General features: G+C 40.3%; 2 protein-coding genes across 12 annotated transcripts in view; both read left to right on the top strand.

Annotated features, from left to right (window-relative positions):
* BTRC (beta-transducin repeat containing E3 ubiquitin protein ligase) overlaps positions 1-23,355 on the top strand; it is a 185,549-nt gene that overhangs the window by 13,556 nt on the left and 148,638 nt on the right. The window lies entirely within an intron of this gene.
* Positions 11,249-12,159, top strand: LOC118882843 (BTB/POZ domain-containing adapter for CUL3-mediated RhoA degradation protein 3-like). Its single transcript, XM_036829204.1, has one exon. The coding sequence runs from the start codon at positions 11,251-11,253 to the stop codon at positions 12,157-12,159; it is 909 nt and encodes a 302-aa protein (XP_036685099.1). The 5' UTR covers positions 11,249-11,250.

Genomic DNA, 23,355 nt, shown 5'->3' with positions numbered 1-23,355 from the left:
AATGTTCCTCAGCTTTTGCATGTCCATATATATTGGAATCAGCTTAATTTCCACAGAACATCCTCCTATGACTTTTATTGGAATTGCATTGAATCTATATATAAGTTTGGGGAGAATTGAGATCTTAACACTATTGAATTTTATAATCCATGAAAGTGGTATATCTTTCCATTTTTGGGGTCTGTAATTTCTCTGTGTAGGGGTCTTTATACATCTTTTGTTAGATTTATTCCAGGTATTTGGTGTTTTTAGATGCTATTTTTAAAATTTAATTTTCCGTTTGTTGTTGAGTGTAAAGGTTTTTTTAAACCTGAGCTCCATGACCTTCATTCAGTATAAACACATGGGAGTACTTTTTTCTGAAAGGTCTGTAATTTACATCTGAATCTGATTCCCACTGGGGGCAATAACAACAAAGAAGATTAGAAGACCACTTTAGTTATTTGACTTTGAGTGGATTGGACTAGGGACGGGGGAACAGACAGGCAGGGAGGGTGCTTAAAGACTATGTAATAGTCTAGGCAAGAAGCCATGTGGGCTTGAGCTAGGGCAGCCGGTATGGAAAGAAGGAAAGATATTCAAGGAATATTCTGGAGATACAGTGAGTAAGGTTTGCCTGGAGTAGGCTAGGAGAAAAGAAAAAGAGAAAAGAGAAGAGTAAAATATGGCTGGTGTCAGGCGTGTTCAGGGCGATTAGTTAAAGGGAAGGTTGCCATAGCAGTAGGTATGTATGGCAAAACAAGTATTTGGTGGGTAAAGATATTGGAGTAGTCCCTAACTTTAATAAGGAGACTAAATTTAAGATGTACACATAGATAAAAATGGGCAAAATGATATAATCTTTGGAATTTGCTTTGGGATTTGGAAGGTGGCAAGCTGAGTGATGGGGATTCATTATATGCTATTCTATACTTTTCTGAGTATATGAAAGTATACATAATAAGAGGTTAGAAAAAGATTTATCCACATAGAGAGTGAGCCAAGCTGAAGTTCTCTGGACCAGCTCTACTCAAATTCCTTTGTGATAGAAAGATCAGGATTCATCTAAATGTTACTTTTGTGTAATTGCATAATCATTGTCCATTGTACTGAGAACAGTGTTTTAAATCAAGATCAGTCAGAAGGAGACATAAAGCTACAGAGGCTTTACAGGCTGAGGTAGACCAAGTGCTTGGGGGTAGCTAGGAGCTGAGGAAAGGAAATTTAGCCAGGCAGATGGAACATGGTATCTGTTGGCAATCCAAGCAGATTTGGGGACTCAGAGAAGTTTAGAAGGGCAGGATATAATTTCAGAGGGGAAAATAGTGACAAGGAGTCTGGGTGCAGATATTCTGGGGAGATTCAATAGGCAGACAACATCAGTGAGTACTGAAAAGAAGCGGCAAGTCCTCTGTTTCAAGTTTGGGCTCAAAAATAGAACTGGAATACCCAGCAAGGAACTAAAGAATTCAGCCTACTCATTAGTGCCCACTGCAGTAGTACTATACTTTATTATTTGGAGAATTATTTGGAGAGCATATTAACATGTAGTGCAGATTCTCAGCTCCTCTTCCCTCCACTTAATTTAGTAGGTCTCAAGAATCTGCATGTTTAATAGGCATCTCAGTGTTTCTGATAGAGATATTTTTCAGATCACACTTTGACAAAATGTCTAGACTGCTGTGTCCTGGCCAGTGCACCAACACAGAGGGAGTGGGGGAAATATTGTGGCTAGAGCCAGAGTAAAAGGTGAAGCCTTGAACATGGGGAACATAGCAGGAAGCAGCTGAGTTAACTGGATTCAAGAGTGGAGGCAGGTGATAATCATTTTGTAGTATGTAATATATTAAATCAACATGTTGTACACCTTACACTTGCACAGTGTTATGTCAGTTATATCTCAGTAAAGCTGGAAAAAAACAGTGAAGGCAGAATGAGACAAACTTCATGGCAGAGGCTTAGAATCTCTGAGTTCCAACTGATTAGTAATAAGTTGGTTTCTAAAAACAATTTACTTCTGGGTGCTGTTTGCAGCTGGAGAATTTGGTGAACCATAGGGGCAGAAAAATTAACAAGATAATGCCATTTATAAGAGATAGATCTAGTTGAAGAACAATAGCAACATCCCCAAACGTGGCCACTCTAGGTATGTTAAAATCACGTCACAATAAACTGGTAGTCCCTGCTGGTGCTATGAAAAGGTTGTGGATAGTTCTAACATTACTTTTATTGTTAATATTCCATGACCCTATCACATACGTGAAGATAAATGACAACAGACTACCTCAACCGTTGTTTCATAGTGCTCTTAAGGTAATGTCTTGAGGTAATGTCAAGGAATGAAGGGAGAAGTTTGAGGAATCATTGAAGTGTTGCTTAAAGCAATAGGCATAACTGAATGGTAAGGAAGTTTATGATGAAAGATTAGTCTTTTGTACAATTACATAGACTAGAGTTGTTCTTTTGAGCAGGGTCCTCAAGCTGACCTCAAGTGAGAGGCACAAAGCCACAGGCTTTCTGGTTAGTGAGAAATTGTCTGAAAAGGTCTTTTTATCTTCATCCCTTAGATTAAAAGCAGCATCAGCCACAGCATTAGAGGAAGATGTAATTTGATACAGTTAAATGAGGTAAATGTGAAGGGGCTTTCTAGTCCATAAGGATATAGTGGTGGTAATACTTTTACAACAAAACTCTAGTTCAAAATAATTCACACAGGCTTCCAAGGTTTATTGAATAGACATTCCACCCCTATTCCATTTTACTGTTTAAACGTGTATTCATGTCTGCTGTGTGCATGTTTTTGGTCTTGGTTTTTTCTTTAAAAAATTAACGTTTAGTAAAATTGACTTTTTTAGTGTACAGGTCTCAGAATTTTAACACATGTGTAGATTCATGTAACCACCACCACTATCAGGATACACAACAGTTCCATCATCCCCCAAGAAACTACCTTGTACTATCTCCCCGTCTTCCTAACTCCTGGGAACTGTGATCTATTCTCCCTCACTTTAGTTTTATCTTTTTGAGGAAGTCATTTAATGGAATCATACAATATATAATCTTTTCGTACTGACTTCTTTCTCTCAGCATAATGCCTTTTAGATGATTCATCCAAGTTGTTGCATGTATCAATAGTTCATTCCTTTTTATTGCTTGGTAGTATTCCATTGTATGGATTGTACCACATTTTGTTTATCCATCTGTTGAAGGACATTTGGGTTGTTTCTGGTTTTGGGTGATTATAAGTAGAGCTGCCATAAGCACTTGTGTTTAGGTTTTGTGGGAACATAAATTTTCATTTCTTTGGGGTAAATACCCAGGAGGGGAATTGCTGGGTCATATGGTTAGTGTTGTTTAACTTTATAAGAAGCTGCCAAACTATTTTCCAGAGTGGCCGTAACATTTCATATTACGACAGCAGTGTGTGAGAGTTCTAGTTCTGCATCCTTGCCAGCACTTGGGATTGTTAGTATTTTTTATTTTAGCCATTCCAATAGGTATATAATAGTATCTTATCATGGTTTTAATTTGCATTTCCCTAATGAATACCTCAGTTCTTGATGACTTTATCTATTGGGCTCAAACACAAAAGCTAGTCATCCTAAGAAGAATCAGAAGAATGGTCATTAGAGTGATGTAATGTTCTGTGAAACATTCTATGAAAGACTTTTGTAACATTAGCATTCTATGAAAGACTTTTTGTAAATATTTTAGAAAGGAGTTTGTGCTAATGAATGTTCATGGCTTTTCAATGAAGTGAGGGGTACTTTGAAACCTAGATACAAAGTTTCAAGTAAGCCCTGTGACAGTGAGAATGAGAGAGTGACTTAAGAGTATTTTTTTCTGGTGGCATGTGGTCTTATGTAGAGCACTTGTGGCTTTTAAACTGAGGAGACAGGCAAATGAAAAAGAAAAATATCTGATTACCTGATAGTTTTGTTTTGTTTTGTTTTGTTTTAAATAACACAAGACATGCAAAGTCTTAGCACACAGCCTGGATCATAGGAAGGATTTTTTTTTTTTAATAAATTTATTTATTTACTTATTTATTTATGGCTGTGTTGGGTCTTCGTTTCTGTGCGAGAGTTTTCTCTAGTTGCGGCGAGCGGGGGCTACTCTTCATCGCGGTGCGCGGGCTTCTCATTGTCGTGGCTTCTCTTGTTGCGGAGCACAGGCTCCAGATGCGCAGGCTCAGCAGTTGTGCCTCATGGGCTTAGTTGCTCCGTGGCATGTGGGATCTTCCCAGACCAGGGCTCGAACCCGTGTCCCCTGCATTGGCAGGCAGACTCTCAACCACTGCGCCACCAGGGAAGCCCAATTTCTTTATTTTTAATAATGATAGAGGTTTATAATTATTGAATCTTTGTTTTGATGTTATTAGGCGTGTCAGTACTTTTCTTTGATACCAAGTCCTCAGTTAGGAAGTAGCCTCCTGATTAGAACTTGTTTCCCTGGGAGAATATAGTCCACTTAGAAGCAGTTTCCAGGAATATATTGCTGCAGAAATAGACAATCAAGTAGTGACTCATGTGTAGCATTCAGTGTAATTTAGAAAAGATGACTTAAGTAGAGGAATATTGATGCATCTGTTTTTCAAATTGCAGTTAATTATAGTGACAGCTTATAAGATCTACTTCATTCTCTCTTGGAATCTTGTCTAACTTTACAAATTTTACGTGATTTAGGTTAGAAACGGACAATTTAAAAGTTAGTCAAATGAATTAATCGAAAAGGATCCTGCCTTATCAAATCATGCTTCTAAAGGTTTTTCACACCCTCCAATCTTATTCAGGTGTGATGTTTTGAGAATAAGAATGATTGTTTCAGCTTTTATCAGAGTTTGAGAATAGAAACTCCTTTTATGCAGGTATGTATCATTTTTGATTATATGGTAGTCCACTGGATATAGTCCTTCTACTTGACATATACCTACTGCATCAATAAACTGTGTGGTCCTAGATATGTTTATATGTGGTCATGTTAAAAAGTGTTTCTTAAATATTCTTAAATGTGTTTTATCAATATCTTATGGAAAAATACTCATAATCTTTTGAAAGCATTCATGTTAAAAAGAATTAGAAATGATGTTTATCTCATTTGGAACTCTTTCTCTTTCAATGTATCATTAAAGTGTAGGTACAGTGTATAAGAATTCATACCATAGGATCAACTGAGACTTTGATTTAAATTATTACAAATTATACACGGAAGCCTGCATAAGATACTACATATTTTTTTTTTCCAAAGAAGCTTCTTTAAATGGTTCTGTTAAGTGTAGGAATGTTCTGATGATTATATTTTTAATTAAAATAAGAAATCTTTGTTTAAAGTGGCATTCTTTTTTTACGGCCTGTTACAGTCTCTGTAACAATCATTTCTTAAGTCTGAACATTTTATTTCCAGGAATCCATTTATATAAAGCTATGTTTAGACTTAATTAAGGAACAATTCTTACAAAGCTTGTAAATAGCCAGGAAAAAAGGGACCGAAGATAAAACTGACATTCACGTTTAACAAAATGATTGTTACAAGGTATGTAATAAGCTATAAAAATACAATAAATCTCTTTTTATAAGAGTTCATATTTTTTGGTCCTTGTTTTCAAGGGTATTTAAGGAGAATATCAAAGCTCTGGAAAGTGACATCTGTTTTGCTGAATGGACTAGTGATAACTTCTTTTGTCTCTAACTGACAGTACCGGAGTTCTACACGTCTTCTTGGTGTGCTTTCTTTGAAATACCTTCTAATCAGTTAAGATTGGGATGTAAATTTTATATTGTGCTATAGTGAAAACAAGACCTAGTTCTCATCTCACTTATACTACTTTCTAGAAGTTAGAAAACTTTGGGCAAGTTGCTTAACCTCCGAGTCTCATTTTCCTCATCTGGAAAGCGATGATAATAATTCTCTTCCTACTTCAAAGAGCTGTTGTGAGGACTAGGTGAAATTATAAATAGTGAAAATATTTTGGAAGTTATATATAGGACTGTGAGCGTCCAAGCTACATTTCTTTATCTCTCTAACCTTGGGTTGTGGAAGCAGTAGTAATAATAAAATAACAACAATAATGGCAGAAAACACTTATAGCTCAGTATGTACAGTGTAGGATTCTAGGCACTCAACATATATTAACTCATTTGATCCTCTCACCTTATTAGGTATGTGTTGTTATTATCCCTAATTTACAGACATGGAAACTGAGGTACAGAGAGGTTAAGTTACTTCCTTAAGATCATACAGTTGGAGGGACTTCCCTGGTGGTCCAGTGGTTAAGACCCCACGCTCCCAAAGCAGGGGGCCCAGGTTGGATCCCTGGTCAGGGAACTAGATCCTGCATGCCACAGCTAAGACCCGGTGCAGCCAAATAAACAAATAAATAAATAATTTTTAAAAAAAGCATACAGTTGGAGAAATATGGATTTGAAGAGGGGAATGGGTGGTATCAGTCTTCTTTCAAATCTATAGAAAAATTGAGAAAAGCATTCATATACCCCTCACCTGGATTGGCCAAGTGTTAACATTTTGCCATATTTGATTTTTTTCCTCTCTGTATAGCTATACTTTCCTTTCTAAATCATTTGAAAGTTGTAGACATCATGATATTTCACCTCTACTAAAGCACGTATTTCCTAAGAACACGGGCATTGTCTTTCATAACCACAATGCAAGATCCCACTCAAGAGATTTAACAGTGATAACATTTTATTATTCAATATATAGTTCATATTCAGATTTCCCCAGTTGTTCCAGTAGTGTCCTTTATAGCCTCCTTTTTTAAAATTGATGATCCAATCACGTTACACATAGTTATATCTCTTTAGTCTCCTTTAATTTACAATAGTTCCTTAGTCTTTTTATTCTTGAAATTGAAGTTTTTGAAGAGTCCAGGCAAGTTTTACAGAATGTCTCTCATTTGGATTTGTCTGATTGTTGTCCATGGTTAGATTCAGGTTAAAAAATTTGGCAGGAATATATGTTGTAGTTTCTTAGTGCATTACGTCAGAAAGTACACGATGTTATTTTGATCCTTTATCGGTGATGCTAAGTTTGATCATTTTATTAAGGCTGTATTCACCAGATTTCTCCATTGTAAAGGTATATTTGGAATTAATAAGTGCTCAGTGGAGTGAAACTTGGAAACTGTGTAAATAACTTGTTTCCCAACATTGTTTCTCCCAATAGTTTTGGCATCCACTGATGATTGTTCTGTAGAAGTTGTAAAATCAGCCCATTTATTTTTAGGCAGTTCTAAGTGTTTGTTTTTTTGGTCTTTTTTTCCTTCTTGACTTTGAAATGGTGACTGTTTCCTATTTTGAGAAGATAATGTGTAAACTTTGTCATTTTAATTTTATTTTTTATACATTTATTTGTTAATTTATTTAATTTTTGGCTGCGTTGGGTCTTCGTTGCTGTGCTCGGGCTTTCTCTAGTTGCGGCGAGCGGGGGCTACTCTTCATTGCGGTGTGTGGGCTTTTCTCATTGCGGTGGCTTCTCTTGTTGTGGAGCACGGGCTCTAGGTGTGCGGGCTTCAGTAGTTGCAGCACGCGAGCTCAGTAGTTGTGGCTTGCAGGCTCTAGAGTGCAGGCTCAGTAGTTGTGACATACGGGCTTAGTTGTTCTGCGGCATATGCAATCTTCCTGGGCCAGGGCTCGAACCCGTGTCTCCTGCATTGGCAGGCGGATTCTTAACCACTGCACCACCAGGGAAATCCCTTTATTTTTGTTTTTGAACTTAGCCTAATTAAAATGTACTTTTTACATTCTAATTTTTTTTTTTAAAGTTGATTATTTATTTATTTATTTATGGCTGTGTTGGGTCTTAGTTTCTGTGCGAGGCCTTTCTCTAGTTGCAGCAAGTGGGGGCCACTCTTCATCGCGGTGCGCGGGCCTCTCATTATCGCGGCCTCTTTTGTTGCGGAGCACGGCTCCAGACGCGCAGGCTCAGTAATTGTGGCTCACGGGCCTAGTTGCTCTGCGGCACGTGGGATCTTCCCAGACCAGGGCTCGAACCCGTGTCCCCTGCATTGGCAGGCAGATTCTCAACCACTGCGCCACCAGGGAAGCCCCTACATTCTAATTTATAGGTTATATGCTTTATAACTTTTATCTTCAGTGGAAAACACTGCTAAAGCTGCTTAAATAATTGGGTTTAGTTTTTAAAGGCTTGTGGTAGTAAAAGCTGCAACAGAAGTTCCTGGAGGGCTTGTGTTTTCCATTCCATAGGCCTGGGGTGGAGCCTGAAAATCTGCATTTCTAACTAGTTTCCAGATGATGCCGCTGGTTCTGGGATCACACTTTGAGACTCACTGTGGCTTCTCTAGGCCTTTCAAGGCAATTTGCTCATAATTATTTGGGCTTTTTTTTTTTTTTCTACTTGTTTGCTCTCTCTGGTAGACGTGAGAGTAGTGTGGTTATAGTATAGTGAAATAAGTTGAAGTTTGTGTTAGTTGATTTTGATAAATGTTGGAAAAATTGTGGGAATTGGCTAAATTACTGAATAGGATCTCATTAATCTGACTAATCCAAAATTGTGTTGTAATGAAAATGGCTGTAGGCTGTTTTAAAACTTACTGTGGCATTTATATCTGTTGGAATTTTCTTTACTTCACTTAAACACTGATCCCTTAGTTTTGACCGAATGAGATGTCCATTGTGGTCATTTTGGGCTTTCAGAATTTAAGTGATCCCTGCATACATTTCACCAACTTGGTTCTGTTAAGTCTGTGCAGTTAGTAAAGCAAGTGGCACATTTGTTATGTCATAGAGATATTTTTGCTTCTATGGAATTTGGCCTGATTGTCCTCCTCCCTTGCTTCCCCTATTAGAAATGCTATAAACATCAGAAAGAAAAGAATGACCTTACTATTTGTTTCCCAGACTAAATCACAGCCTTGAAGCAGCTCTTTACTTCCAAATAAAAAGTTTAATTTCACGCCCTGACTGGTGCTTGTACGTGCAGGTAGATATTTATTTTATGCAGCTAAACTGATCTGCTTTTGCAAATTACTTGCCAGTCAGCAGAGCTATAATTTCTTATGAGTAGTTGGTGGTAAATTATAGTTCTTATTAGTAAGTTTTGTGTGTGTGTGTTTTCAGTATGTACTTATGAAGCAGAAGTGGGAATCAGTCACCAAACTTTGACCAGACTAGGATTTGACTAGTAGCTTTTTCCAAGGCTCAGGGATTGGGACTCCTCTCGTGGCTCAGTGGTTGAGAATCCGCCTGCCAATGCAGGGGACATGGGTTCGAGCTCTGGTCCGGGAAGATCCCACATGCTGCGGAGCAACTAAGCCCTTGAACCACAACTACTGAGCCTGCAGTCTAGAGCCCGTGAGCCACGACTACTGAGCCCAAGTGCTACAACTACTGAGCCCACGTGCTACAACTGCTGAGCCCGCATGCCTAGAGCCCATGCTCCGCAACAAGAGAAGCCACTGCAATGAGAAGCCCACGTACCTCAACGAAGAGTAGCCCCCGCTCACTGCAACTAGAGAAAGCCTGCACGCAGCAACGAAGACCCAAGACAGCCAAAAATAAATAAATAAAATAAATAAATTAAAAAGGCTCAGGGATTGATGAATTTGGACTAACAATTCCAATTAATTATGTAAACCAGTAAGAAAGAGTGAGATCTTGTTTTCAATTGATGTGAAAATGTACCCAGAACCTAGAAAGAGTGATGCCTGGTGGAAAGGATTAAAGAAGAGATTCTCTTTCTCATTGAGAAATAGAATATATTGTAGTTAAAATTTGAGTTTTGAAATTGGAGGGCACTATTTTTTTATTTTTTATTTTTGGCTGCATTGGGTCTTCATTGCTGGGTGCGGGCTTTCTCTAGTTGCAGCGAGCGGGGGCTACTCTTTGTTGCGGTGCGCCTGCTTCTCATTGCAGTGGCTTCTCTTGTTGCCTAGCATGGGCTCTAGGCATGCGGGCTTCAGTAGTTGTGGCGCACGGGCGTAGTTGCTCCGCGGCATGTGGGATCTTCCCAGACCAGGGCTCGAACCCGTGTCCCCTGCATTGGCAGGTGGATTCTTAACCACTGCGCCACCAGGGAAACCCTGGAGGGCACTATTGGGCTGAATTTTTAATTGCTTAATTGAAGCCATGAAGTTTAAAAAATGTTTATTTTAAAGTGAGACTGACTTTTATTGAACTTGGATTAAGAGAAAATGCGATGAATCAGAAGGAGAGAAAGTTCTACTTCCTTAATAAGTGGGTCAGTTATTTGGTTTAACTGAGATGTCACTAAATTTGTGTGGGCTTTGAGTCTAGAGGGGTCATCTAACTCAAAGTTTCATAAACTTTTTTGTTCATGGACCTCACTGAAAATCTTTTGTATGTCATGAGATACTCTCCCAAGACATGCACATGTGTATACCTTTTGTACATGATTTCAAGAGTTTCAGAGATCCTTGAATCCTATCCATGGGTCCCGATCTAGCCTTATTTTAATGTTGTTACATAATGTATTTTAATTTAAAATTTGTTGTTGATAGTTACCATTTCAACATAACTAGTTGTGACTTTAATAAGGGTATGACTATCAGGTTTGAGCTTCATCATAAAATGGCATTTTGAGAAGCTAATGAAATATTATGTTATTTGGTAGTATCAGGAAAAAGGGTACAGACTTGACTGGTGGGTATCAAACATCCTACTGGAATGTCCTGTTCTTAATTTTCTCATCCCCCTAGCCACCCAGGCAAGCAGCTGCAATTTATCCCTATCTGTGATGATAGAATTTTACTTGTCAGGGATATATGGATAGATAACACTTAATACTTTAATTGCTATCCTACTGATATTACCATGCTCTTTCTACTTTTATCAGTTTTATTAAAGAAAGAGTATGACCAAGCAAATGCCCAGCAACGTCAATTTACCCTAGTAAGTGCACTTTACATCTAGGAGATTTGGAATACACTCTTTTCTATCACGGTGAACCTTAAACACTGTCAGCATGTTCAGTTATTTATACTCTTCAGCTCTGGGAGGGCTGGGAAACATCGTTTTCCCTTTTTCTTCATCCTCTTAAGGTATCAACACTGGGAATCTGTCCACCTACTTAGCTCATTCAAGAAACAGTGGTTTGTGGTCATTTTAGATCAGTAGTAGTACACTTTGGGCAAAAGGCTTTGTTTGGATCATAGACTATGACTTCTTCCTTTTAAAAATGAGCGAAGGCCTCGCCTCCGCCCCAGGCTCACGCGAGCTGGGTGTTTCTTGTCTCTCTCAGTCCGGATTTGGAGACTCCAGTGTCCTCCGGCTTTTCATGGAAGAGATGTCAGGAGAAAGTGTGGTGAGCTCAGCAGTACCAGTGGCTGCGACCCGCACCACTTCGTTCAAGGGCACGAGCCCCAGCTCCAAGTACGTGAAGCTGAACGTGGGTGGAGTCCTGTACTACACCACCATGCAGACGCTAACCAAGCAGGACACTATGCTGAAGGCCGTGTTCAGCAGGTGCATAGAGGTGCTCACGGACAGTGAAGGCTGGATCCTCATAGACCGGTGTGGGAAGCTCTATGGTACGATACTCAATTACCTTTGTGACGGGGCGGTCCTCTTGCCCGAGAGCCGCCGGGAGATTGAGGAGCTGCAGGCAGAAGCCAAGTACTACCTGGTCCAGGGCCTGGTGGAAGAGTGCCAGGTAGCCCTGCAAAACAAAGATACTTATGAGCCTTTCTGCAGAGTTCCTGTTATCACCTCATCCAAGGAAGAACAGAAACTTATAGTGACTTCAAATAAGCCAGCCGTGAAGTTGCCCTACAACAGAAGTAACAACAAATACTTGTATACCAGCAGTTCTGACAACGGTATGTTGAAGAACATCGAACTGTTTGTTAAGCTGTCTCTGTGCTTTAATGGAAGGGTCCTGTTCATAAAGGATGTCATTGGGGATGAAATCTGCTGCTGGTCCTTCTACAGCCAGGGCCGCAAGATCGCTGAAGTCTGCTGTACCTCTATCGTCTACGCCACGGAGAAGAAACAGACCAAGGTAGAGTTCCCCGAAGCCCGGATCTATGAGGAGACCCTGAATATTTTGCTGTCTGAGGCCCAGGATGGCCGGGGACCTGACAGCGCGCTCCTGGAGGCCACAGGTGGGGTGGCCGGTTGCTCCCACCACCTGGACGAGGACGAGGGCGAGGAGCAGGAGCGGATCTACATTGCCCAGATCTGTTGAAGGGGCAGGCCTGTTGTCCCTTTGGCTGATCTGTGGTCTGGTGCTTGTTGGGACCCCGCAAGGTCTGACCAAGGGCAAAGATGCCCCTTCCCCTGCCCTCCTTGTTGACCCACTCCATCCCGGGAAGGCCGCCTGGCCTGCTCACAGGCATAGTGCACAAACCACTGCCCGGTGGACTCCATTCCTTCCTCCTCGGCCTTCTGCCCCGTTAAGCGAGGCTTACTGCCCCCAGCGGATGCCCTGCCCTTTGCTTAGAAGAAATTAAACACGGCCCCAGACTCTGTTCTGGCGTCCAGACAGGACCACCGCTCACACCAGCAGCCTCAGGATGGCTTGCCTGCTGTCAGTGTAGCTGTCACCTGGAAATCCCTTCCTGTCTCTGCCTCTGATTCTTACACAGTGTGGAGTGGCCTTCGGCGAGCAGACCGAGAGGACATGCAGGTCCCTTTGGGTCCAGTCAGTGTGTGTGTTCATGTTAGTTTAAGGGACGTGTGCGACTGTGGATGAGGATGTGTGTCCGTGGGGCCTGGGTGGCCCGCGCTGGATCCCTGCTGTCTGCACGGTGCTTGTGTGGGATGGACGTTCTTGGTTACCTACCTCCCTGTCTCCTCCGCGTCCATGACGCACAGAGGGAGTGGTGACGAATGTGGGTGGTTGAGACTAGGCTGGTAGAGTAGTTCCAAGGAGATCCGGTTGTGTGTTAAGGTATGGATGGGCTTTTTTTTCATATATAAATTTATTTTATTTGTTCATTTTTGGCTGTGTTGGGTCTTCATTGCTGTGCGCGGGCTTTCTCTAGTTGCGGCGAGCAGGGGCTGCTCTTCGTTGTGGTGTGCAGGCTTCTCATTGCGGTGGCTTCTCTTGTTGCAGAGCACAGGCTCTAGGCGTGCGGGCTTCAGTAGCTGTGGCATGCAGGCTTAGTAGTTGTGGTGCACTGGATCTTCCCGGACCAGGGCTCGAACCCGTGTCCCCTGCATTGGCAGGCAGATTCTTAACCACTGCGCCACCAGGGAAGCCCAGGATGGGTTTTGTCTGCTGTTCGAGGGAAACGTTACTGTTTTATGCCAAAGGTATTAATACAGGCAGCCTTTGATACAGTGTGTTCCAAAAAAACGAGTTTATATTTTGAAATGGTTTTTACAGCTCAGACTTTGTACATCCTGCCCTACTTGTGACAGTTGTATGCCTTTATTTTGTATCCAGCAACAAAGCCTACAATAAAACTTTAAAACAATCATGACCGAACCTAAAAATCATGTATCAGGTAGATGCTTTTTAAACTGTTGTGTGGGAAACTTTCATATTAGGCCATTTGGATTTTATTAAGTGCTAAGGATGGGAGGGAGGGGGCTTAAATAATGTTTTGTAAATATTTTATACAGCTTAAGTTTTAAACACCAACCCTGCTCTTTGGGTTGAACTTTTTTAGAAAATTAAAGTGAATGTCAGTTGTGATGTTTTCTGTAGGAATGGGAAAGCCATCATGTAAGTTCTGTTTTTTAAATGTTTACGTGAAGAGTAACTTTGTGGAACAGTCTGATTAGCTGGGGCTTCTACGCCTTATGACCAAACGTTTCTGGCCGTCTCTCTACTTTCACATTTCCTCCAACTTTGCACTTGTAGTTTGTAGTCTTTGCTTCCCTGGGATATGAACAAGTTCCTGAAACATTCCATGGTGCGTGATACTGTTAGTTGCATACAGCCGTGAGCTGACAATGACAAAGTGTTGGCTGGTCCAAGCTCTGTTATCAGACATATTTTACAAGGAACTGATTTCTTATGTGAGCACTAAGGGCAAACAAAAGTCAATATTTGTATTTAAGAACCATCCAAGTAAAACACTGGCTTAAGATTTGGTAAAGAGTAAAGTTTTATTACACTGTAATAGCTTACAATGGAAAAAGCAGAACAGCTTTGGGTCCCTCGTAATGAGGTTTTTTTCAAATAAGTCATCTTATTGTGGTGACTGGGGGCCTGTGCCCACGATGGTTCCATGGTTCCGGGTCTCGCCTCTCCATTGTCCTCCTGCAGTGGCTTAGTGGGGCAGTCGCTGTGCAGGTACCCCCGCCCTCCCTCTGGAATGTGTGCTCTCTAGGTCTCCACCCAGAGTCATTGTAACATGTGTGTGTCACTAACCTTTCTGTCTCTTTGTGCCATGGAAAAAAACGCTATGAGCTTCAGAAGTAGTCATTGTATGTTGTACAAGCATCTGTGGACTTATATAAAATAAAAGTTATATAATGCTTCTACTTAAAAAAAAAAAAGAGCAAACTGAGACCCAAAGAGGTCATGTGACTTGTTCAGGGTTACAGTTGATGACAGCCTGGATTAGAGCCCACATTTCCCTAATCAGAGCCTTGTTGGTTCCCTTTTGACTCTTTTTGTTTTGTTTGTGGTTGAGCTTGTGTTTCTTCCACTGGATGTGATTGATAGATGAAGGGTGTGTGTGTGTATGTTTAATTAGTGCTTCTATGACTTCTTTTCTTTTTTTTTAAATAATTATGCTACTTTATAATTCTTTATTTTATTTATTTTTATTTTTGGCTGTGTTGGGTCTTCGTTTCTGTGCGAGGGCTTTCTCCAGTTGCGGCAAGCGGGGGCCACTCTTCATTGCGGTGTGCGGGCCCCTCACTATCGCGGCCTCCCCCGTTGCGGAGCACAGACTCCAGACGCGCAGGCTCAGTAGTTGTGGCTCATGGGCCTAGTTCCTCCGCGGCATGTGGGATCTTCCCAGACCAGGGCTCGAACCCGTGTCCCCTGCATTGGCAGGCAGACTCTCAACGACTGTGCCACCAGGGAAGCCCATGACTTCTTTAAGAAAGCTTTTTCTACCCTAAGGTTATGAAAATAGTCTCATATTTTCCACTAGAAGCTTGATAGTTTTGCCTTTCACATTTAGAATGTTAGTCTCTCTAGAATTGATCTTTGTGTTTGTGAGGAAGGAATTTCATTTCATTTTTTTCCATGTGGATTTCCAATGTCCCCCAGCATCATCTACTGGAAGAATATGTATTCTCCACTGATCTGCAGAGCTACCTCCATCATAAATCATGTCCTTACATGCATTGGTCTGATTTTGGATTCATTATTCTGTATATTTTTCTATTTATCCCTGTATCAGTACCATGCAGCTTTATTCACATAGCTTTATAATAAGCCTTGATATATAGAAGTTAACTATTGATAGAGATCAAAATATGGAGTTTTAAAAATATTTGTTTTTTTTGTTGTTGTTGTTGTTGTTGTTTTTAATTAATTAATTAATTTATTTTTGGCTGTGTTGGGTCTTCGTTTCTGTGCGAGGGCTTTCTCTAGTTGCGGCAAGTGGGGGCCACTCTTCATCACGGTGCGCAGGCCTCTCACTATCGCGGCCTCTCTTGTTGCGGAGCACAAGCTCCAGATGCGCAGGCTCAGTTATTGTGGCTCACGGGCCTAGTTGCTCCGCGGCATGTGGGATCTTCCCAGACCAGGGCTCGAACCCGTGTCCCCTGCATTGGCAGGCAGACTCTCAACCACTGCGCCACCAGGGAAGCCCCAAAATATTTGTTTTTGAATATGTAAAACATGCAACACAGTACAAAACTCAAAAAGTAAAAAAGGGTATATATCAGAAAATCTCTTTACCCATCTTTGTAGCATTTATTTTCCCTCCCCAGAGGCCACCACTTTTTCTTGTTTCTTGGAGATTAGTTTAAATTAGATTCTATAAGGAGTTTTCTAGGACTCACCTAGAAGACACCTACCATGTATTAAATACTAAAATTTGAAAACCTTTGGTAGGGAAGATGGCTTTTTTTTTTTTTTTTGGTTATTTTTTTGGTTTTGTTTTGTTTTGTTTTTTAAATGTTAAGAGGCAATGGTGTATAATGAAAGAGCACTCTCTTGAGCCAGATGGTTTAATAACCATTTGACCCTGAGACAAATGCTGGAGTTTCTTAGCCCTTGGTTCTGTTTCCTGTCTATACTTTCTTCCTATTTCTCATCTTGTAAAATAGGGGTAATGATAAACCACGCATCCTACCTCATGAAGTCATTGTAGGGAGTAAATCTAACAACATTGTTTTTCAGTTTTGATGTCCATATGATAATTTTTCATAAATGAGCTTTTTTTTTTTTTAATTTGGCTGCGCCAGGTCTTAGTTGTGGCACGTGGGATGTTCGTTGCCGAGTGCAGGATCGTTGTTGCAACATGCAGGATCTTTTTCTTTTAGTTGCAGCATGTGAACTCTTGGTTGTGGCATGTGGGATCTAGTTCCCTGACCAGGGATTGAACCTGGGCCCCCTGCACTGGGAGCACAGAATCTTAGCCACTGGACCACCAGGGAAGTCCCTAAGTGAGTTTTTTTTTTTTTTTAATTAGAACAAATTTGAAAAGTAGAAAAAATAATTAAAAACAATGAATGAATGAGGGGCCATAACTGCCAACCCCTTTGTTTTATGGAACTCCCAGTCTTCCAGTGGAACAGTTGGTTTGTAGGTGACACATTTGACTGTCTAATATCAGATCAAATGATGGAACCATTTTTTGTGTATGGTGTTAAATAATGTTCTAGTTTCATTTTTTTACATGTAGCTGTCCAGTTTTCCCATCACCATTTACTGAAGAGACTGTCTTTTCTCCATTGTATATTCTTGCCTCTTTTGTCGTAGATTAATTGACCATAGGTGCATCAGTTTCTTTCTGGGCTTTCTGACCTGTTCCATTGATGTATATTTCTGTTTTTGTGCCAGTACCACACTGTTTTGATGACTATAGCTTTGTATATAGTCTGATTCCTCCAGCTCCGTTTTTCTTTCTCAAGATTGCTTTAGCTATTTGGGGTCTTTTGTGTCTCCATACAAATTAAAAATTTTTTTTGATCTAGTTTTGTGAAAAATGCCATTGGTAGTTTGATAGGGATTGCATTGAATCTATAGATTGCCTTGGGTGGTATAGTCATTTTCACAATATTGATTCTTCCAATCCTAGCATATGGTATATCTTTCCATCTGTTTGTGTTGTCTTCGATTTCTTTCATCAGCATCTTACAGTTTTCGGAGTACAGGTCTTTTACCTCCTTAGGTAGGTTTATTCCTAGGTGTTTTATTCTTTTTGTTGCAGTGGTGAATGGAGTTGTTTCCTTAATTTCTCTTTCTGATCTTTCGTTGTTAGTGTATAGGAATGCAAGAGATTTCTGTGCATTAATTTTGTATCTTGCAACTTTACCAAATTCATTGATTAGCTCTAGTAGTTTTCTGGTGGTATCTTTAGGATTCTCTATGTATAGTATCATGTCATCTGCAAACAGTGACAGTTTTATTTCTTCTTTTCCAATTTGGATTCCTTTTATTTCTTTTTCTTCTCTGATTGTCGTGGCTAGGACTTCCAAAACTATGTTGAATAATAGTGGCGAGCGTGGACATCCTTGTCTTGTTCCTGATCTTAGAAGAAATGCTTTCAGTTTTTCACCACTGAGAATGATGTTTGCTGTGGGTTTGTCATAAATGGCCTTTATTATGTTGAGGTAGGTTCCCTCTATGCCCACTTTCTGGAGAGTTTTTATCATAAATGGGTGTTGAATTTTGTCAAAAGCTTTTTTTGCATTTATTGAGATGATCATATGGTTCTTCTTCTTTAATTTGTTCATATGGTGTATCACATTGATTGATTTGCGTATATTAAAGACTCCTTGCATCCCTGGGATAAATCCCACTTGATCATGGTGTATGATCCTTTTAATGTGTTGTTGGATTCTGTCTGCTAGTGTTTTGTTGAGGATTTTTGCATCTGTATTCATCAGTGATACTGGCCTGTAATTTTCTTTTTTTGTAATATTTTTGTCTGGTTTTGGTATCAGGGTGATGGTGGCCTCATAGAATGAGATTGGGAGTGTTTCTTCCTCTGCAGTTTTTTTTTTTTTTTTTTAAGAAATTCACGTTCTTTTTTATTTATTTATTTATTTTATTTATGACTGTGTTGAGTCTTCATTTCTGTGCGAGGGCTTTCTCCAGTTGCGGCAAGTGGGGACCACTCCTCATCGCGGTGCGCGGGCCTCTCACCATCGCGGTCTCTCTCGTTGCGGAGCACAGGCTCCAGACGCGCAGGCTCAGCAATTGTGGCTCACGGGCCCAGTTGCTCCGTGGCATGTGGGATCTTCCCAGACCAGGGCTCGAACCCGTGTCCCCCGCATTGGCAGGCAGATTCTCAACCACTGCGCCACCAGGGAAGCCCCTCCTCTGCAGTTTTTTGGGAGAGTTTGAGAAGGATGGGTGCTAGCTCTTCTCTAAATGTTTGATAGAATTCACCTGTGAAGCTGTCTGGTCCTGGACTTTCGTTTGTTGGAAGAGTTTTAATCATAGTTTCAATTTCAGTACTTATGATTGGTCTGTTCATATTTTCTGTTTCGTCCTGGTTCAGTCTTGGGAGCATTCTTAAACACCACCACAAAAATAAACTCAAAATGGATTAAAGACCTATATGTAAGACCGAGTACTATAAAACTCTTAGAGGAAAACATAGGCAGAACAGTCTTTGACATAAATTGCAGCAATATCTTTTTCAATTCATCTCCCAGAGTAATGGAAATAAAAACAAAAATAAACAAATGGGAGCTAATTAAACTCAAAAGCTTTTGCACAGCAAAGGGAACCATAAACAGAATGAAAAGACAACCCACAGAATGGGAGATAATAGTCTCAAACGATGCGACTGACAAGGGATTAGTCTCCAAAATTTACAAACAGCTCATGCGGCTCAATGTCCAAAAAACAAACAACCCAATAAAAAAAAGGGCAGAAGCCCTAAATAGACATTTCTCCAAAGAAGACATACAGATGGTCAGTAGACACATGAAAAAGATGCTTGACATTGCTAATTATTAGAGAAATGCAAATTAAAACTACAATGAAATATCACCTCACACCAGTCAGAATGGCCATCATCAAAAAATCTATTATATAAACAATAAATGATGGAGAGGGTGTGGAGAAAAGGAAACCCTCCTACACTGTTGGTGGGAATGTAAATTGGTACAGCCACTATGGAGAACAATATGGAGGTTCCTTAAAAAACTAAAAATAGAGTTACCATATGATCCAGCAGTCCCACTTCTGGGCATATATCTGGAGAAAAACATGGTCCAAAAGGATACATGCACCCCAGTGTTCATTGTAGTACTGTTTACAAACATGGAAGCAACCTAAATGTTGGTTGACAGATGAATGGATAAAGAAGATGTGGTACATATATACAATGGAATATTACTTAGCTATTGAAAAGAATGAAATAATGCCATTTGCAGCAACATGGATAGACCTGGAGATTATCATACTAAGTGAAGTAAGTCAGACAGAGAAAGACAAGTATCATATGGTAACACTTATATGCAGAATCTAAAAAAAAGATGACACAGATGAACTTATTTTTTTTTTTTAAAATGAGGGAACAAGTGTCAGTCTATATTATAAAAATCAGAAAGCATTAATTTCTTTTTAAAATCAAATTAATTTTAGTAGAAGTTTAATTTTTTTTCCCCTGTACCCCAAAGGATCATCCTGCCTACCTCCTGGCATGTGCACATTGGAAACCAACTGGTCTAACACATAGGAGGAAGATGCCTTATGGTAGAATTGAGTTCTTTGCCTTTTTTCACATTCTCTTCAAATTTCATACATCATTGAAAGGCATTTGAATGAGAAAACTAATCTTTAAAACAAGCATAGCCATATAATGCAGACTTCTTATACTGTATATCATGCCCTTCTAAAGCTAAGTATATGCCTTGGAATCTATACCTAGATCTTCCTTTATTCCAATGTTATAGTAAATAAAGACTTTACAGAATATGGACATTGTTTAGCTGGACAAAAGGAGATGTTTCCATTTCAATTCTCTTTGGAAGATTAATATTCTTGTGGGGCTAGGGGTGGAGATTGATGACTAAAGGTACATTATAATTTCTTATTAAAGAAGATGACTCTTTGATAACTTTTTTTTTTTTTTTTTTTTTATTTTTGGCTGTGTTGGGTCTTTGTTGCTGCACGTGGGCTTTCCTCTGGTTGCGGCGAGCAGGGGCTACTCTTCGTTGCGGTGCGCGGGCTTCTCATGCGGTGGCTTCTCTTGTTGCGGAGCACGGGCTCTAGGCGCACGGGCTTCAGTAGTTGTGGCACGTGGGCTCAGTAGTTGTGGTGCACGGGCTTCGTTGCTCCGCGGCATGTGGGATCTTCCCGACCCAGGGCTCGAACCCGTGTCCCCTGCCTTGGCAGGCGAATTCTTAACCACTGCGCCACCAGGGAAGCCCTGATAACTTATTTTTTTAAGTTTTGGAAATTGGACCTTTCCAGATCTAATTGCCAATGACTGATATAATTAAGCTTTATAAATCACTACATTGTACCTTGGAATGTAGAAGTACATTTAGATCTCTTGTGTATATATAGAATTCTTATCTCTTAAAATCACAGGAAAAGTACCATTTTGAAGTATTCAGTTCGCCTGGCTTGTGGACTTCATTCACTTTGCTTATATTGGGAACACTAGTTTATTCATGAGATAAGGGTTTTTGTCCTTTTAAATACTCAATTATATATCCGAACGAACTCTTTAGCCAGCCCAGTAGTATCAAAAGTAAAGCTAAAAGCAGGTTCTTCCCCCACTCTCCTCCTCTCTACAAAACACACAGAGATCACAGACTCACTAGTTATGAGTAGAGCATAACTACTTATCTTAGGAACAGACAAGAGAAATAAGGAAGGCCCTAACCTGGAGAGAGTAAGGGTTAAAATTCTTACCACTTTGGACAGGATATAGCACACTCTTGAGAAGAGTTGGTAGGGCTTTGTCCCAGTAGCCTGCAAGTCCCTATAGAGTGCGTGGCTAGACATGTCAGATTAGGGCAGGAATAGCAATTCCACCAGTGAGTTCCAGCAGGTGTGATAGCAATAGCATAGATCTGAATGCGTGTCGGTTCGCAGCAGACTGCCCTGGTGATGAGGCCAGAGCCTGTCTTTTGAGAGGTATTCTGGATGAGTCATGGCTGTTACCAAGAATGCTAAGCCACACATGCACAGATAATTCACCAATCCTATCAGAGTGCATCACAAAAATCCAGTCTTGAGACTCCAATTCCAACAGCATTAGCACCTCAATTCACATTATTGCACTATAATAAAATTACATCATCTTGCTTATAGCCTAGGACCTACTGGCTTCAGCTAATTTAGAAGTCATTGCAAGGTAACAGTTACTTGGGAGTTTAAGCCTTAGAAAGGAGGATTTTCTTGAGGTTCCTACCAGTACTATGGAAAGAAGAAAACAGGGTTAGCGAGAGATGGGCTTTTGTGTACGATTTTAGCCCAGTTTGTTGGTTTCATTTTCATGTGAGAGTCTATCCAGGTTGCCCAGGATTGGAATCCATTTGGTCCTAGTTTCTCTCCTTTTCTGTCAGTACCCTCTGTGCTGCCATCCCCCCTCTCTCAACCACTCCTTTAAGTAGTGTAACTACCCATTTGCTCTAGCTGCCTTTTTTTTTTTTTTTTCTTTTTTTAATTATCATTGTTTTGGAGTTCCTCATTTTCTTGTATGGAAAAGATTCTGAAGAAAAGATCTTGGACTTCCCTGGTGGTGCAGTGGTTAAGAATCCGCTGCCAGGGTTCAGCCTTGGTCCGGGAAGATCCCACATGCTGTGGAGCAACTAAGCCCGTATGCCACAACTACTGAGCCTGCGCTCTAGAGCCTGCAAGCCACAACTACTGAGCCCCCATGCCGCAACTACTGAGCCCCCATGCCGCAACTACTGGAGCCCGCACGCCTAGAGCCCGTGCTCTGCAACAAGAGAAGCCACCCTGGTGAGAAGCCCTCGCACCGCAATGAAGAGTAGCCCCTGCTTGCCGTAACTAGAGAAAGCCCACACGTAGCAATGAAGATCCAACTCAGCCAAAACTAACTAAATAAATAAATTAGAAAAACAAAAACAAAAACAGATCTTGATCCTGTCATTATTTTTGCTCTTTACATTTGCCGACCCTCTCCTCTTTAGTCTTTAAAAAAAATAGCTAAAAACCAAATTGTTAAATTGTTATTTCAGAGGTTGGAAGACTAGTGGATTTTTTCTTTAAAAAATGAACTTAAGAAAATGATCCTGCTATGATCCTCAGGTTTGGTTAAATAAATCATCTTTTTCAGTTCACTGCAAACTACAAAATTTATTAAATTATCTCAGCTGTGATTAAAATTAAAATGTGTCTTGTTACATTAATATGTGAAAATTAGTTCAATCCTATAAAAATACTACATATTGTAAATAATCTTTTAGATGCCTTAGGGAACTAAGGGGGAACTTAGTAACATTAGTAACATTTGCATATTTTTTCCTCAAATAGTAATATTTCCATGTTTTGTTTGTAAGCAATAAATATATATACATATTCATGGATATTTATACTATGGGAGAATTTTTTTTTTTGGCTGTGCTGCACAGCTTGCAGGATTTTAGGTCCCCAACCAGGGATCAAACCCGTGCCCCTTGCAGTGGAAGCGTGGAGTCCTAACCACTGGACCGCCAGAGAATTCCCACTATGGGAGAAATTTTAATGTATCTTTGTCAGCTGATCAAAGGGCTTAAAAGATCTGAATTTAGTGATTTAAGCTATTAAATTAAAATAAGCTTTTGCATATATGGAGTCCTGTTATAGCAAATACTGGTACAACAAAGGGTTGTTAACAATTGATAGTTTTTTTTGTTTTGTTTTTGTTTCTTCCCTCTCTTTGTTTGCCAAGTGCTATTTAAATTTATTTATTTATTTTTATTTATGGCTGTGTTGGGTCTTCGTTTCTGTGCGAGGGCTTTCTCTAGTTGTGGCAAGCGGGGGCCACTCTTCATCGCGGTGCGCGGACCTCTCACTATATCACTGCCTCTCTTGTTGCGGAGCACAGGCTCCAGACGCACAGGCTCAGTAATTGTGGCTCACGGGCCCAGTTGCTCCGCGGCATGTGGGATCTTCCCAGACCAGGGCTCGAACCCGTGTCCCCTGCATTGGCAGGCAGATTCTCAACCACTGCACCACCAGGGAAGCCCCGATAGTTGTTTTTTTAAAAAAAAAACAAAACACTTTTATGTTCTGACATGATGGTCCTAGTAATGGATATGGTGATCTAGTAGCCAAAATATTCAAAAAGTTTTGTGTCGCCGATTTAGAGCAATAAATGCTTTTCTTTGA

Source organism: Balaenoptera musculus, chromosome 16, assembly GCF_009873245.2.
Source record: "Balaenoptera musculus isolate JJ_BM4_2016_0621 chromosome 16, mBalMus1.pri.v3, whole genome shotgun sequence".
In the NCBI taxonomy this organism is placed as follows: Eukaryota; Metazoa; Chordata; class Mammalia; order Artiodactyla; family Balaenopteridae; genus Balaenoptera; species Balaenoptera musculus.
Note: the sequence above shows the minus strand (reverse complement) of the source record. Positions and strands in the feature narration are given on the sequence as shown.